The 15,165-nt window shown below is 39.5% G+C and overlaps 1 protein-coding gene across 2 annotated transcripts; it reads right to left on the bottom strand.

Annotated features, from left to right (window-relative positions):
• Window positions 1–126: 126 nt before the first annotated feature.
• LOC108699582 (SLAM family member 5) lies at window positions 127–9,622 on the bottom strand. Of its 2 annotated transcripts, none has more exons than XM_018231664.2 (4): window positions 9,485–9,622; window positions 5,778–6,089; window positions 2,461–2,757; window positions 127–567 (listed from the first exon to the last, which is right to left on the bottom strand). In XM_018231664.2, the coding sequence occupies exons 1-4, from the start codon at window positions 9,552–9,554 to the stop codon at window positions 422–424; spliced, it is 825 nt and encodes a 274-aa protein (XP_018087153.1). In that variant the 5' UTR covers window positions 9,555–9,622; the 3' UTR covers window positions 127–421. The 2 variants fall into 2 exon arrangements, with proteins under 2 accessions (XP_018087153.1, XP_041429446.1); XM_041573512.1 differs by lacking the exon at window positions 9,485–9,622 and adding an exon at window positions 6,788–6,905.
• Window positions 9,623–15,165: the final 5,543 nt, after the last annotated feature.

Below are 15,165 nucleotides of genomic sequence, written 5' to 3'. Positions count from 1 at the left end.
GAATCAAATTTTGTAAAAATAATTTCCTTTTTCTCTGTAATAATAAAACAGTACCTTGTACTTGATCCACGTTAAAATGTAATGAATCCTTGTTGGAGGTAAAAATCAGCCTATTGGGTTTAAGGTTTCAATGATTTTTTATAGACTTAAAGGAGAACTAAACCCCGTTAAATGAAACCCCCATCCCCCTCCCTCCTCTCTGCATAGAACCTGATTGAAAAATTTGTCCCTGGCATTAATGTTAGCATATTCATGAAGAGTAGCGCAGCAGAGCTCAAGGGCACCATATTCAGTATCTGTGTCAGGAGAAAGAAAGAGACTACTCTGATGTTCTTCTGCTTAGGAAAGATGTGAGAATGGTTCCTAATTGTTTTCCTAAGCAGAAGAACACCAGAGCAGTCTCTTTTGCCAATTTCCTTGACTACTTGGTGGTCAGAAAATTGCCATTTTTTAGAAGGATTGCTCTAAAAATAATCGTTATTGCCAAAATCACATAGGCAACAGTACTGCAAATGATAAAGATGAGCAGTTTGGAAGTTCTCTGAAGATTGCTACAATGAATGGAACCTGTAAATAAGGGGAAAACAAACATATTACTGAATACTATCATAGATAATAGATACAATATGTTCTTAAATGTGACCATTTAAAATTCAATAGGAATTGTGTGGCACAGGCAAGACTTATGACCTTTAAAAGGATGGGGGAGGAAACAGGTTGCCCATTGAATGTGCCTAAGGCTCAGCTACCCTAGTTTCCAGTTGTTGAAAAAAGGACCATAAGTTTGGTCAAACAGCCCCCCAATGTGCCATGCATGCCGAAATGGCTGGTTAGTACAGGTATGGGATTTGTTATCCAGAATGCTCAGGACCTGTGGTTTTCTGGATAATGGATCTTTCCTCACATTGGATCTTCATACCTTAAGTCTACTAGAAAATCATGTAAACATTAAATAAACTCAATAGGCTGGTTTTGCTTCCAATAAGGATTAATTATATCTTAGTTGGGCTACTTTTTTATTGTAAGAGAAGAAGGAAATCATTTTTAAAAATTTGGATTACTTGGAAAAAATAGAGTCTAGGGAGACGGCCTTTCCATAATAACAGGTTTCTGGATAACAGATCCTCTACCTGTATAATCAAGACTGTCCAGACTTTCCAACTGAACAGGGTATGTAATGCTGGGCCATTCATAAATGGAAAGTACCTCTTGTGAGAAAATTATTAGGAAAAAATAGTGAAATGTATGCAGCATGTAATGTAGGAATATGTTTTGAATGAATCATCTTTCAAATATGTAAATGATCTTAATTTCTTCAAGAAAATACACACGAGGAAAAGCCAGCAGAACAAGTATTGCTATCTAATCCATAGTGGAGCGTCGAGTCTCAGTACTGTGCGTATATCAAACCTATGACATAATGATGTTTACGTACGAGATACGTAGGTAAGTTTGGCAGATGTTTGTCTTAAAGGAACAGTTCAGTATAAAAATAAAAACTGGGTAAATAGATAGGCTGTGCAAAATAAAAAATGTTTCTAATATAATTAGTTAGCCAAAAATGTAATGTATAAAGGCTGGAGTGACTGGATGTCTAACATAATAGCCAGAACACTACTTCTTGCTTTTCAGCTCTCTTGGTTTCCACTGATTGGTTACCAGGCAGTAACCAATCAGTGACTTGAGGGAGGGTCACATGGGCCATAACTGTTGCTTTTGAATTTGAGCTGCATGCTAAGTTTTAAACAATTATGTCCCATGTGGCCCCCCTTAAAGTCATTGACTAACTCAGAGTAAGAGAGCTGAAAAGCAGGAAGTAATGTTCTGGCTATTATGTTAGACATCCAGTCACTCCAGCCTTTATACATTACATTTTTGGCTAACTAACTATATTAGAAACATTGTTTATTTTGCACAGCCTATTTATTTACCCAGTTTTTATTTTTACACTGAACGGTTCCTTAAACAAAGTATTTATTTTTACCTTTCTGTGCTCTGCAATAGACAAAACACACCAGGCAGGGGCGCTCCACCAATGAGGCGAGTTGAGACACTCGCCTCAGGCGGCAGCGCCCCCCTGGTTACCAGGGGCGGCAAAAATGCCGCTCCTGGTAACTAAGAGCCGAATTTCCGGTTTTCAACCCGGAAATTCGGCTCTTCTAGTGCAGAGAGCTCAAACGCGCTCTCTGCACTAGCGTCGTGCAGCGCCCCGACCCCCTCCTGCGCAGAAAATGTGAGCGCCGTGAGGAGGGGTCGGGGCGGCAACGGAAGGCCGCCTCAGGCGGCATAAAGGCGCGGATCGGCGCTGACACCAGGCAGGTGGTTTATAAAAACTAAATGCTAATAAAGGCCAAGCAAACCACAGAACATTACTGTAATAGCCTCTGTATGTAAGTATGCGTTGTATGTGCTGTAAGTCGGGTGTATGTAACTCAAGGACTCCCTGTATTGGTTACTCACTATCAGCCATAAGAGTGCAGATGTCCTTTCTATGAATGGAGGTGCTTTTCTGATTGGCTGGGTTATACACAGTGCAGACATACTCCTCATCTAAAGGCCCCAGTGATTGGCTCTCCAGTGACACTTGGATGGAGGGTCCATTCATATAGTGCTGGTACCCGGTCTCATTCCTTCCCTTCTGCCAATGGTACCAATCCACTGAGGAGTTTACTGGGACAGAACAATGAAGAGTAAAATTGCACCAACAAGCGGAATTCCTGTCCACTTCTTTCTCTATGTGCAGAGCAGGAACAGGCTCTGTAGACAAAGGTACATTTTATAATTATATATAAATACATACAGAGTCGAATTTACAAACATATGTGATAAACCGTGCAAGTATTTTAGCCCATAGCAATGACAAAAATGACAGGGCGGCTTATTCTACAGATGGAAGTTCTTAAAGGAAATCTATACCCCCAAAATGAACACTTAAGCAACAGATAATTCATATCATATTAAGTGGCATATTAAAGAATCTTACCAAACTGGAATATATATTTTTACATAAATATTGCCCTTTTACATCTCTTGCCTTGAACCACCATTTCGTGACTCTATCTGTGCTGCCTCAGAGATCACCTGACCAGAAATACTACAACACTTAGGGGCCGATTCACTAAGGGTCGAATTTCGAAGTTAAAAATACATCGAAATTCGACCCTCGGATTGAAATCCTTCGACTTCGAATATCGAAGTCGAAGGATTTAGCGCTAATCCTGCGATCGATCGAAGGATTTTTCGTTCGAATCGAACGATTCGAACGATTTTAATTCAACGATCGAAGGAAAATCCTTCGATCAAAAAATCACAGGCAAGCCTATGGGGACCTTCCCCATAGGCTAACATTGACTTCGGTAGCTTTTAGCTGCCGAAGTAGGGGGTCGAAGTTTTTTTTAAAGGGGAAGTACTTCGACTATCGAATGGTCGAATAGTCGAACGATTTTTCGTTCGATTCGTTCGATTTCGTTCGAATTCGTTCGAATTCGAACGAATTTAACCAATTCGATGGTCGAAGTACCCAAAAAATACTTCGAAATTCGAAGTATTTTTCATTCGAATCCTTCACTCGAGCTTAGTGAATCAGCCCCTTACTGTAACAGGAAGAAGTGAGGAAGCAAAAGGCACAACTCTGTCTGTTAATTGGCTCATGTGACCTAACATGTATGGTTTGTTGGTATGTTTGTGAGTACAGTGAATCCTACAATCCCAGGGGGCGGCCCTTATTTATTAAAATGGCAATTTTCTATTTATGATTACCCAATGGCACATACTACTAGAAAAGTATATGATTATGAAAATGGTTTATTTACATGAAGCAGGGTTTTACATATGAGCTGTTTTATGCAATATCTTTTAATAGAGACCTACATAGTTTTCCTTTAAAGGGTTCACCGTTAAGTTAATGGAAAAGAAGAATTACCCTCACACATCCTGGCCATCTCATAATTTGAGAATCCCTGGTGCTCGATGAAGGAGAAAATGGCAGCCTCAATATAATTGCACAGAAAAGTAAATCACCATCACAACTTGGTTAATACTAGTTGCTCGTTTAGTGCGGAAGCAACGTTTCGGGGCATTTTGCTTGACAAAGGGGTTATGCCCGGAAACGTTGCATTAACAATAAATGAGCAAGGGTTCTCCCTGCTAGTATTAACCATGTTGTGCTGGTGATTTACTTTTCACCGTTAAGTTAACCTTAGTATATTATAGAATAAGCAGCTTTTCAATTGATTTTCATTATTAGTAATGAGCGAATCTGTCTGAAAAAATTGGCGAAATAGTGAAAATTTGCAAAAACGCATTTAAGTCAAAGGGCGACTAAATAATTTTGACATGCAACAATTTTTGTGAGCCTGACAATTTTTTACACATGCAACTTTTGTGTCCAAATGCATCAAAGTAAAGGGGAGTCAAAAATTTACCTGCACAACTTTTTTTTGTCGCCGCAATTTTTTTCCACAACAATTTTTTGCAGAAGTTCAGAGAAAAAAAATCGCAGGTGGCAATATGCAAAATTTCCCCTCAACCCATAACTGGCAAATAAATTTTTCACTATTCATTATTATTTTTTTACAGCTTTTAAATAATTTTTCTTCTAATTATTTCCTGCTTTTAAATCGGGGTCAATGACCCCATACAAAAAAAAAATGCTCTTTAAGGCTACTAATGTATTGTTATTGCTTCTTTTTATTACAAATCTTTTTATTCAGGGCCCTCTCTTATTCATATTCCAGTCTCTTATTCAAATCAATGCATGGTTGCTAGGGTAAATTGAACCCTAGCAACCAGATTGCTGAAACTGCAAACTGGAGAGATGCTGAATAAAAAGCTAAATAAAATAAAAAAAGAAAACCACTTGCAAATAGTCTTAGAATATCCCTTTCTACAACATACTAAAAGTTAACTCAAAGGTGAACAACCTCTTTAAACATATATGTTGTAGAGCCCTAAAGGCAAAGAGTGTTTCACTTGTTTCATAAAACTTAACGTTTCAATATTATATAGATGAAATGTTTTATCTATATGACATGCATGGGTGTTCAGTTTTTATCGGATGATGGGCAACTGTATACTCGGGAAGGGAAACATATTTCACAAGTTTGTGTATGTTCCGTAGGGTAGCCATCTTGCTAATATTTAAAGGAAAACTATACCCCCCCAAACAATGTAGGTCTCTATAAAAAGATATTGCATAAAACAGCTCATATGTAAAATCCTGCTTCATGTAAATAAACCATTTTCATAATAATATACTTTTCTAGTAGTATGTGCCATTGGGTAATCATAAATAGAAAATTGCCATTTTAAAAAATAAAGGCAGCCCCTGGGATCGTAGGATTCACTGTACTCACAAACATACCAACAAACCATACATGTTAGGTCACATGAGCCAATTAACAGACAGAGTTGTGTCTTTTGCTTCCTCACTTCTTCCTGTTACAGTTAGAGCTGCAGTATTTCTGGTCAGGTGATCTCTGAGGCAGCACACAGACCATCACAAAATGGTGGCTCAAGGCAAGAGATGTAAAAGGGAAAGATTTACTTAAATATATATTCCAGTTTGGTGAGATTCTTTAATATGCCACTTAATATGATATGAACTATCTGTTGCTTAAGTGTTCATTTTGGGGGGTATAGTTTTCCTTTAAGTGTCTCAATAAACATGATAACTTTGAGGGGGTTGGACCTTCCTGCCTGTACCAATCAGAACAATAGGACTAGACCAACCTGCCACCAGTCAGCTATGCCAATAGTCCCAAGAGTCTCAAGCTTACCATAAACAATAAGATTGTAATTTTTCACTTCTTTCCTCACTTTGCAGGGTAACGTATATGAGAGACTGTACAGTCCATTATCTGCCTTCGTCAGGTTCCTGATAGTGACCTGTGTGTCACTGTTGCACTCAATGCGCTTGTGAAACTGAGTACTGGCCCCGTCTAAATGACTATTTCTGCATAATCCAATTTCCTGATATTTTTCTTCACTTTTCCACCTGATGGTGGTGTCTTCTGGGGCACATTCAGCCGGCTCCATGGTGAATGTAACGGAGTCATTGATAAGCTTGTTGATGGGTTGGATGAAGTTCCCTGCAGAGGTGAAAAAATTGTTATGCGTGCCTACCATTTCAGCCACAACAAAAGCTTTTTTTTAACTTGAGAGACTATGATGTACAGGCATGGGATCCGTTATCAGGAAACCCATTATCCAGAAAGCTCTGAATTACGGAAAGGCCATCTCCCATTATCCAAATAATCCAATTTTTTTTCTCTGTAATAATAAAACAGATCCAAACTAAGATATAATTAACCCTAAGGGCTGGACTCCACAAGCATTTTTGGTTGGATCAACGGCCGATGACAAAACGCACACGACAAGTCGGATGCAGTCACAAGCGTGAAGATATAGTTTGACTGAATGAAAAGTCTCAGGTAAAAACTACATTACATCCGATGCGACATGACTGACGGATGTGGATGCAGAAAGCAACGTCTTCATCCGACAGTCGGATTGTGTAGTTGTTAACTTTGACTTTTCATTTAGTCCAATTATATCTTCACATGTGCGACTCCATCCAACTTGTTGCGTGCGTTTTGTCGGTGGGCGTTGATCAGACCAAAAACGCTTGGAGAGCTCTACCCTTATTAGAAGCAAAACCAGCCTATTGGGGTTGTTTAATGTATATATGATTTTCTAGTAGACTTAAGGTATGAAGATCTAAATTACAGAAAGATCCGTTATCTGGAAAACCCCAGGTCCTGAGGATTCTGGATAATAGGTCCCCTACCTGTATACGCATGTGAGGCTGAAGGGAGAATTGCAAGTGTCAGACTAGCCCACTGGGATACCAGGAAAACTCCCGGTGGGCTCAGGTGTCAGTGGGTACTCTTGCTTCTAATCATTTGGCCTGTTTCATATTCAGTCCCTGTTTCTGTATGGGAACAAAGAGGCTGAATAGATGTAATAATAGAGAATGGTATATAAAGAAAAGACAATAGGAGAATAAAGAGGTTGAGTGAGGAGATAAAAGTGGGCCCATTGCCTAAGGTTTGGTGGTCTGGTGGGCCCCTGGCATCCCAGTCAGACATGGAGGCATCTTCATGGAAACAGAAAAAAATATATGTTAAGAGATACAAGAGACCAAATTTAGAAACCAAAAATACCCATGGACAGCACAAAGGTCTTGTCTGGGTGGTATGCGCAAAATAACCTATACTGCCACTAATAGCTGCACATTCAAGCCATTGGGGAGAAGAGGTTGGATTAAGAAAAAGAACAACCAACCATGGCAAAACCAGTGGAAAAGCCCATAGACACATTTAGAGAATTTGAAGAACTGGCATTAGGTTGCCACATTAAGGTTACACTTGAGAAAGTATGATTTTCCATGCTTAAGTGGTGTCATCTCTTTGGGCTTGCTTTTCTTTCCCATGTAGTTCTACCCTTAGTGTTCTGGCCATTGATTTGTAACCAGCTGTACTTTGAACTACTGCTAGTCTGCAGGTGACTCACATCTCCGGAATGAAATGAGTTAGTAGATGTTCACAGGGTGGGGTTAGACAAGCCCAAACTGGAAATCTGTGGATTCTGGCGAATGGCAGAGGGGCTGTTGTAAGTTGCCATAGACACTATTTCGTATTCAGGCAGTATCCGTTTAACCTTTAAATGAACTTTTAATATGATGTAGCGAGATAAATTCTGAGATAATTTGCAATTGGTTTTCATTTTTTTTTTTTTTTTATTATTTGTGGTTTTTGAGTTATTTAGCTTTTTATTCAGCAGCTCTCCAGCTAGCAATTTCAGCAATCTGGTTGCTAGGGTCCAAATTCCCCTAGCAACCATGGATTGATTTGAATAAGAGACTGGAATATGAATAGGAGAGTCTGAATAGAAAGAGGAGTAATAAAAAAAAACTGTGTAGCCTAACAGAGCATTTTTTTTTAGATGGGGTCAGTGACCCCCATTTGAAAGCTGGAAGCAGCAAATAATAAAAAAACTATAGAAAATAAACAATGAAGAACAAAAAGCTGCTTAGAAGTGGCCATTCTATAACATACAAAAATGTTAACACCCCTTTAAGTTGAATTTGTATATAAATTAAAGCATACACAGTTACTTATTAAATGCAACTTAGACAGATGTTGAAACACGGGGGCATGTTTACTAACATTGGAGATAAATATCTGGAGAAATTTCTGGAGATGTTGCCCATGGCAACCAATCAGCAATTAGATTTAAACAGCCACAGCCAAGTTAAGGTGGCCATACACGGATAGATCCGCTCGTTTGGCGATGTCGCCAAACGAGCGGATCTCCCTCCGATATGCCCACCTTGAGGTGGGCAATATCGGGCTGATCCGATCGTGGGCCCTAGGGCCCAACGATCGGATCCTAGCGTTCGCCAAACGGGCGGTCGGATCGCGGGACCGCATCAACGAACAGATGCGGCCGCGATCCGACGGGATTTTTAATCCCATCCGATCGAGATCTGGCCGACTTTCGGCCAGATCTCGATCGGGGAAGCCCGTCGGGGGCCCCCATACACGGGCCAATAAGCTGCCGACACGGTCTGTCGGCAGCTTTTATCGGCCCGTGTATGGCCACCTTTAGAAAACAAAAGCAAAGATCTGATTGGTTGCTATGGGCAACATCTCCAGAAATCTCTCCAGATATTTATCTCCAATGTTAGTAAACATGCCCCACAACAGTATTTATTTTTACCTTTCTGTGCTCTGCAGTAGACAACACACACCTGAGGGGATTGGGGCAGGTGGTTTATTAAAGCTAAAAGCTAATAAAAGTCAAGCAAACCACAGTATGTTACTGTAATAGCCTCTGTCTGTAAGTGTTGTATGTATGTCGGGTGTTTATAATACAGTATATGTGTGAGTGTGTATATATATATATATATATATATATATATATATATATATATATATATTATTATATATATATATATATATATATATATTATTATATATATATATATATATATATATATATTATAATATATATATATATATATATATATATATATTATAATATATATATATATATTTTATAATATATATATATTATAATATATATATATATATATATATATACACATACACACACATATACTGTATATACATACACACACATATATATATATATATATATATATATATATATATATATAATATATATATATATATATATATATATATATATATAATTCTCAGCAAGAAACTTACCTGCTCTGTAGCTATGTAATAACTGCCAGCAGTCACTGCAAATATCAGACAGGTGCTGCTGGTTTAGAAGACAAAATGTCTATAGTGAATGATATTGTTTTATCCGCAGCAAGGGCTACTAATTCTCCCTCCATCCCCTGCCAGAATATTAAAATCCTCGCACAGTTCCTCACTTTTAGGCAAAGGAGAGTAAGTAATCCAAAGTAAAACATTTCCTAATAAACTTTGTTTCACCTGGCTATACCCACCTTGAGAGATCAGGTTATCAGACAGAACAAGGATGAGACAGAGGAGCGGCGCATCGATCCGCGGATCCATAGACACTAGAGCCAGAGCGTGCAGAGGGAAGGCTGCAGAACGCTCAGCTCACACAGAAGTCCTAACTCAGTATTCGTTTCCCAACTTTATAAAGCACCTAGAAAGGGCGGGGCTACCTGAAATTCCAGCTAAATCTCTTTCTATATATGTACTGCATGATGATTCACTACTAATAGAGGATAGCCTACTTTCTTCTGTAATGTATGCTTTTTTTATAGTGACGCAGAATACAAAATCAACAACCTAGTTTACCCTTTAAATTGTACTTTATTTTCTTCCCCTTTGCACCCTATTAGAGACCAGATTTACACTCCATTCCCTGACCTTCATCTATTATTCATTCAAGGACTGAACTGAATAAATTTATAAGGAACTGAAATGTCCACTTTGCCCAGTATGACCGTGTACTAGAGTTGATGTATAGCACCGGCGGGTTCTGGAGGAACGATGTTTCTACTATGTACTGTATTTACTGTATATGGCTGAAACGACAATAAAATCCACTTGACTTGACTTGACTTATGTGTGCTACTCTATATCTATGTAGAGACCCAAGGGTCTGTGCCTTGAGAATGACACTGAGGTTGGTGAACCAGTTGGGTCTAGAGGTTGCCACCTGGCCGGTAAAAATGATGGTTGATCCCAATGTTATTAATAGGGAAAAAAGATAAATATAAAGGAAGGCCGGTATTTTTTTCCAGAAAAGGTGGCAACTCTAGTTGGGTCAGTCATATAGGGTCATTGACCTTGGTAACCAATACTATTTGGGCTGGCTGTGGGTCAAAGCAAGTTGGTAGCTGTACACTTACATATGGTTTTCCTGCTGTGGGGGTCCTTTTTGGTTGTGGGGGGGGGGTATACAGCAGATTCTGTAATTCATTATTGTCCCCTTTGAGTGCTGGATTCCAAAACAGCACAGTATCTTCTAGAAGGGGAAGTAAAGGGAAAGAACTCTCCTTTTAATACAGAGCAAAACCTTACTAGCCCTTCCTGCTGCTGACTGGCCCATGCTTGCTTCAAAACAAGCTTATTATCTACTACTGCCCCCCAGGTCCTTCTCCATCAAGGAAAATTAGATTCAATACACTCACAGTTTTTTGAAATTTTAGATTCTAACTTGGCGGTGCTACCTTCAGGTCACGTGACTGTACGTGAGAATTAATAGGTGTGTATTTTATCACTGATGAAGGGGGCGTGAAGCCCAAGAAATGTTTCATTTTTCCACACCAATAAATCATTGGAGGTACTTTGAGTACATGTGTTATGCCCCCAGCATCGTTTTATAGTTTGTATTGCATCAGCTTGTCATTCATTTGTATGGTTATGCCTTTTCTATAGAAATGTCTTTCTTAGGCCACCAAACCCCTATCATGTGATCCTGTGTAATACCAGGAAATGATCACTGTAGCTGCCATCTTCATAGTGTACACAGCTAGCTCGTCACTATCCGCAGCAATCCTACCCCATCCAGCCTCGTGGTAGCATCGTTGGTAGGTATTGTTTATAGCCCAAGCCTATCTATAAAGGCAGATAGTTATTTACTTGTTTTGTGCATTTATATGCAAGTTTATATGCAGCTACCTCATGGCCCTGCTTTACAGTACAGGTATAGGATCCCTTATCCGGAAACCTGATATCCAGAAAGCTCAGAATTACGGAATGGTCTCCCATAGACTCCATTTTATCCAAATAATTCAAAATTTTAAAAATGATTTCCTTTTTCTGTGTAATAATAAAACAGTACCTTGTACTTGATCCCAACTAAGATATAATTAATCATTATCAGAAGCAAAACTAGCCTATTGGGTTTATTTAATGTTTAAATTAATTTCTAGTATACATAAGGCATGAAGACCCAAATTACAGAAAGATCCGGAAAATCCCAGGTCCGGAGCATTCTGGATAACAGGTCCCATACCTGTATATGTTTCTCCCTAGGGGGCAAATTCACTAACAATCGTAGTTTCGCCAGGCGCAACTTCGCCGCACTTCGCCGCACTTCGCCAGGCGTAGTTTCGCCAGCGCTCCGCAAATTCACTAAAATCCGAAGTTGCACTCAGGGGTAGCGTAAGGTTGTGAAGTTGCGCTAGCGTTGATTCGCTATGTAAAGCGAAGTTACGCTAGCGAAGGCTAATTTGCATACGGCGCAAAATTCAAATTTCAATGGAGGAACACCTATCTGCACTACAAATGCCTAGAAAACCTTCAAATCATCAAATAAAAATTTTATTTTGCCCTACACATGTGCCCACTGTCTAGGTAAGTTGCCATGAGTCAGGAAATGTAGGTGGGAAGGAGGGGAGCCCCAAAAAATTTTTCGATCTTTTTCAGCCTATCACCTATAATGTAGAAAACACGCCAGCGTTTTTGGGACTTAGAAAAATTTTTGACTTTTTTTGAAGCAATCCCTATCTACTCTATTGCGCTTTGCCAGGTCTGAGGTGGCGAAGGAAGTCTAGCGTAAAAGGTAGCGTTCATTACACTGTGCGCGTTAGTGAATTTGCGTAGTTACGTCGCTAGCGAAAATTCGCCTGGCGTAAGGGTGCGAAGTAACACTAGCGAAACTACACCAGCGTTCGTTAGTGAATTTGCGCAGTAACGAAAATGCCAAACGCTACCGAATTAACGCTAGCGTTCGGCCCTTCGGCGCTTAGTGAATTTGCCCCTAGGTATCTAGGTCTTATATTATATGCAGATGCCTCTCTCCCCTTTTATTTAACATATGCTACACAGTGTTTATGCATTTAAATATATTATGTTATATTGTACAGCTTACTAAGCACTGTCATTTTCTATCTTCTCTAGTTTTACACCTTGCCCTTTGTTAATAAAACTGAAGCTCAATAACCTGTGTCAGTGGGTTAATGAAGGAAGGAGTTTAGCTGCATGTCAAGCTACACACTACCCCAGGGTAACACGTAGTGAGGACAGAACAACATGAGTGCATCTACTTTTTTCCTTATTTTGGTTACTTCTCCATCAAGGAGCTGCATCATGTCCCTAAGGTAGTGCTCAGCACATAGTCAGTGCAAAGTTAAAGGAAAATGAAAGTACAAATACTATGGCATACAGATGTGTTAATCACCCCCCAGGATTAAAATTGCTGACCTTCTACCACAGACTACTGCTTTTCTTCCTAAACATGCGCCTGGGATTGTGCTGCCATGATTAAAGTTGCCTCAGTTATACCTGGCACCGGTATAACACAAGCTCATACACATAGCTCTGTAAAATACGAGTATTATGCTGGGTAGAAGGGCAATAGTTTTAGTTACTAGGGGATGCCAGGGTTTTATACTGCAGTTATCCTTTATTTTTTATGCTCACTATGTAGGACAGGGATGAGGTGGGTAAGGGTTAGTGATGGGCAATTATATTCGGTAGGCATGGATCCGCAGCAAATTTCCACGTTTGGCTGCCCAAGAAAGTTTTTACGAAACAATCAAAACAGTCAAAGTTATTCAGACACCCATTAACTTTAATGCATTTGGCAAAAGAGTTATTCATATAATAATTGCACGTATAAAAATTGACGCTTGTGTCGCAAATTTTTCGATGAAGTGAAGCGGGACAGATTCGCCCATCACTAGTAGGAGTCACTCATTTGTAACTGTAAAGATGGTCTGGGGGGTAAAACAGTTAAATATTTACTGGCATTCAACCAGCCAGGTTGGAAGCAAATGCACTGGGCAGGAGATGTTGTCAGCTCTTTGAATCAATCACCCACTCCCCAGGGCAGATGTGACCTTCAAGCAGCATGTGCCATGGACTCTGATCTTTGTGGCCATCCCTTAAATGTGGGCCACTTTCATGCAACCCCTACACCACCATTTCCATTGTGAAGTGATGGATGCTGGGACTTGAAGTTCTCTGCTGTCTAACATATAGTGAATGGTGCCAGGGGCGTAACTACAGAGGAAGCAGACCTGGGGGGTCTAGGAGGTATAGGGGCCCCATGAGGCCCTAATTCATATACAATTTAAATAAATATTGGTAAAACAAGCCAAACGCTAGACATTTTGGGGGCCTAAAAAATTATTTGCTGTGGGGCCCAGTAATATCTAGTTGGTGCATAGATTCTCTGGAAAGCAGAGGGCTTTAAGTCCCAGAATCCTATTACTTCCCAATAAAACTAGCAAAGGGCACAGTTGCTTGGTATACAGGTACTGAAGAAACATGTATATTCTTGCTAGAGTGCAGCTCCCTACTTTTCAGCCAATGAAAATAAATCCTGGTAGGTCATTATGCAGAATTCCTTTTTAAGACTGCAACCAACGTAATCCTTGCCTATTTCACAATACACTAGCTAATACATGTGATGTTACTATGTAATGTTTGCACCAGCTTTAGTTACTTTCCATTTTTTGAGAACATGCAATCACATTGCATCTCCACCAACACTTGCTGGTTAGATAAAGGGCTGAACTCCACGGCGCAACTTCTTCAGATCCGGCATGCGAGGACATGGATGCGCTGAATATACAGTAATGTAAGTAATAGAAATATCGCACCTACAAACTGCATGCATCCGACACGACTGTGGGATGTGAGCGCTGCACATTGCGTCTTCATATGACAGTCGTGTCGGATGTATGCAGTTTGTAGGTGCGATATTTCTATTACTTATATTATATTCAGCGCATCGGTCTTCTTGCATGGGCTTCCTGCGTCGGAGCTGAAGAAATCGCGCCATGGAGTCCAGCTTAAAGGGGAGCTTCACCTTTTAATTAATTTTTAGTATGTTATAATTCGAAATAGGGATGCACTGAATCCATGATTCGGTTCGGGATTCGGCCAGGATTTGGCCTTTTTCTTCAGGATTCGGCCGAATCCTTGTGCCTGGCCGAACCGAATCCGAATACTAATTTGCATATGTAAATTAGGGCCGAGTAGGGAAATCACATGACTTTTCGTCACAAAACAAGAATTTTTCCCACTTTTTCCTCTCCCGCCCCTAATTTGCATATGCAAATTAGGATTTGGTTCGGTATTCGTCCAAATCTTTCAGCAAGGATTCGGGGATTCGGCTAAATCCCAAATAGTGGATTCAGTGCATCCCTAATTCTAAACAACTTTTCAATTGGTCTTCATTATGTATTTTTTTTTATAGTTTTTGAATTATTTGCCCTCTTCTTCTGACTCTTTCCACTTTTCAAATGGGGGTCACTGACCCCATCTTAAAAACAAATTTTATTATTATTGCTATTTTTCTATTCAGTCCCTATCCAATTAATATTCCAGTCTTTTATTCAATTCAATGCATGGTTGCTAGGGTAATTTGGACCCTAGCAACCAGATTCCTGAAATTTCAAACTGGAGAGCTGCTGAATAAAAAGCTAAATAACTCAAAAACCACAAATAATAATAAATGAAAACCATCTGCAAAGTGTCTCAGAATATCACTCTCTGCATCACACTAAAAGTTTATTTAAAGATGAGCAACCCGTTATATATAGATGGTGGAATATATTATTTACTTCCCACTATAAAAAGGGAGCTAAGCTAAAATATTAACTGCAATGAAAGAATGATATTTGTATCAACTGCAGGTTAAACCTTTCATACCAACATGTATAAATGAAGACTCCAAATATAGAATAGTATGTCACAG

This window comes from Xenopus laevis, chromosome 8L, assembly GCF_017654675.1.
Source record: "Xenopus laevis strain J_2021 chromosome 8L, Xenopus_laevis_v10.1, whole genome shotgun sequence".
NCBI classification, from domain to species: Eukaryota; Metazoa; Chordata; class Amphibia; order Anura; family Pipidae; genus Xenopus; species Xenopus laevis.
Note: the sequence above shows the minus strand (reverse complement) of the source record. Positions and strands in the feature narration are given on the sequence as shown.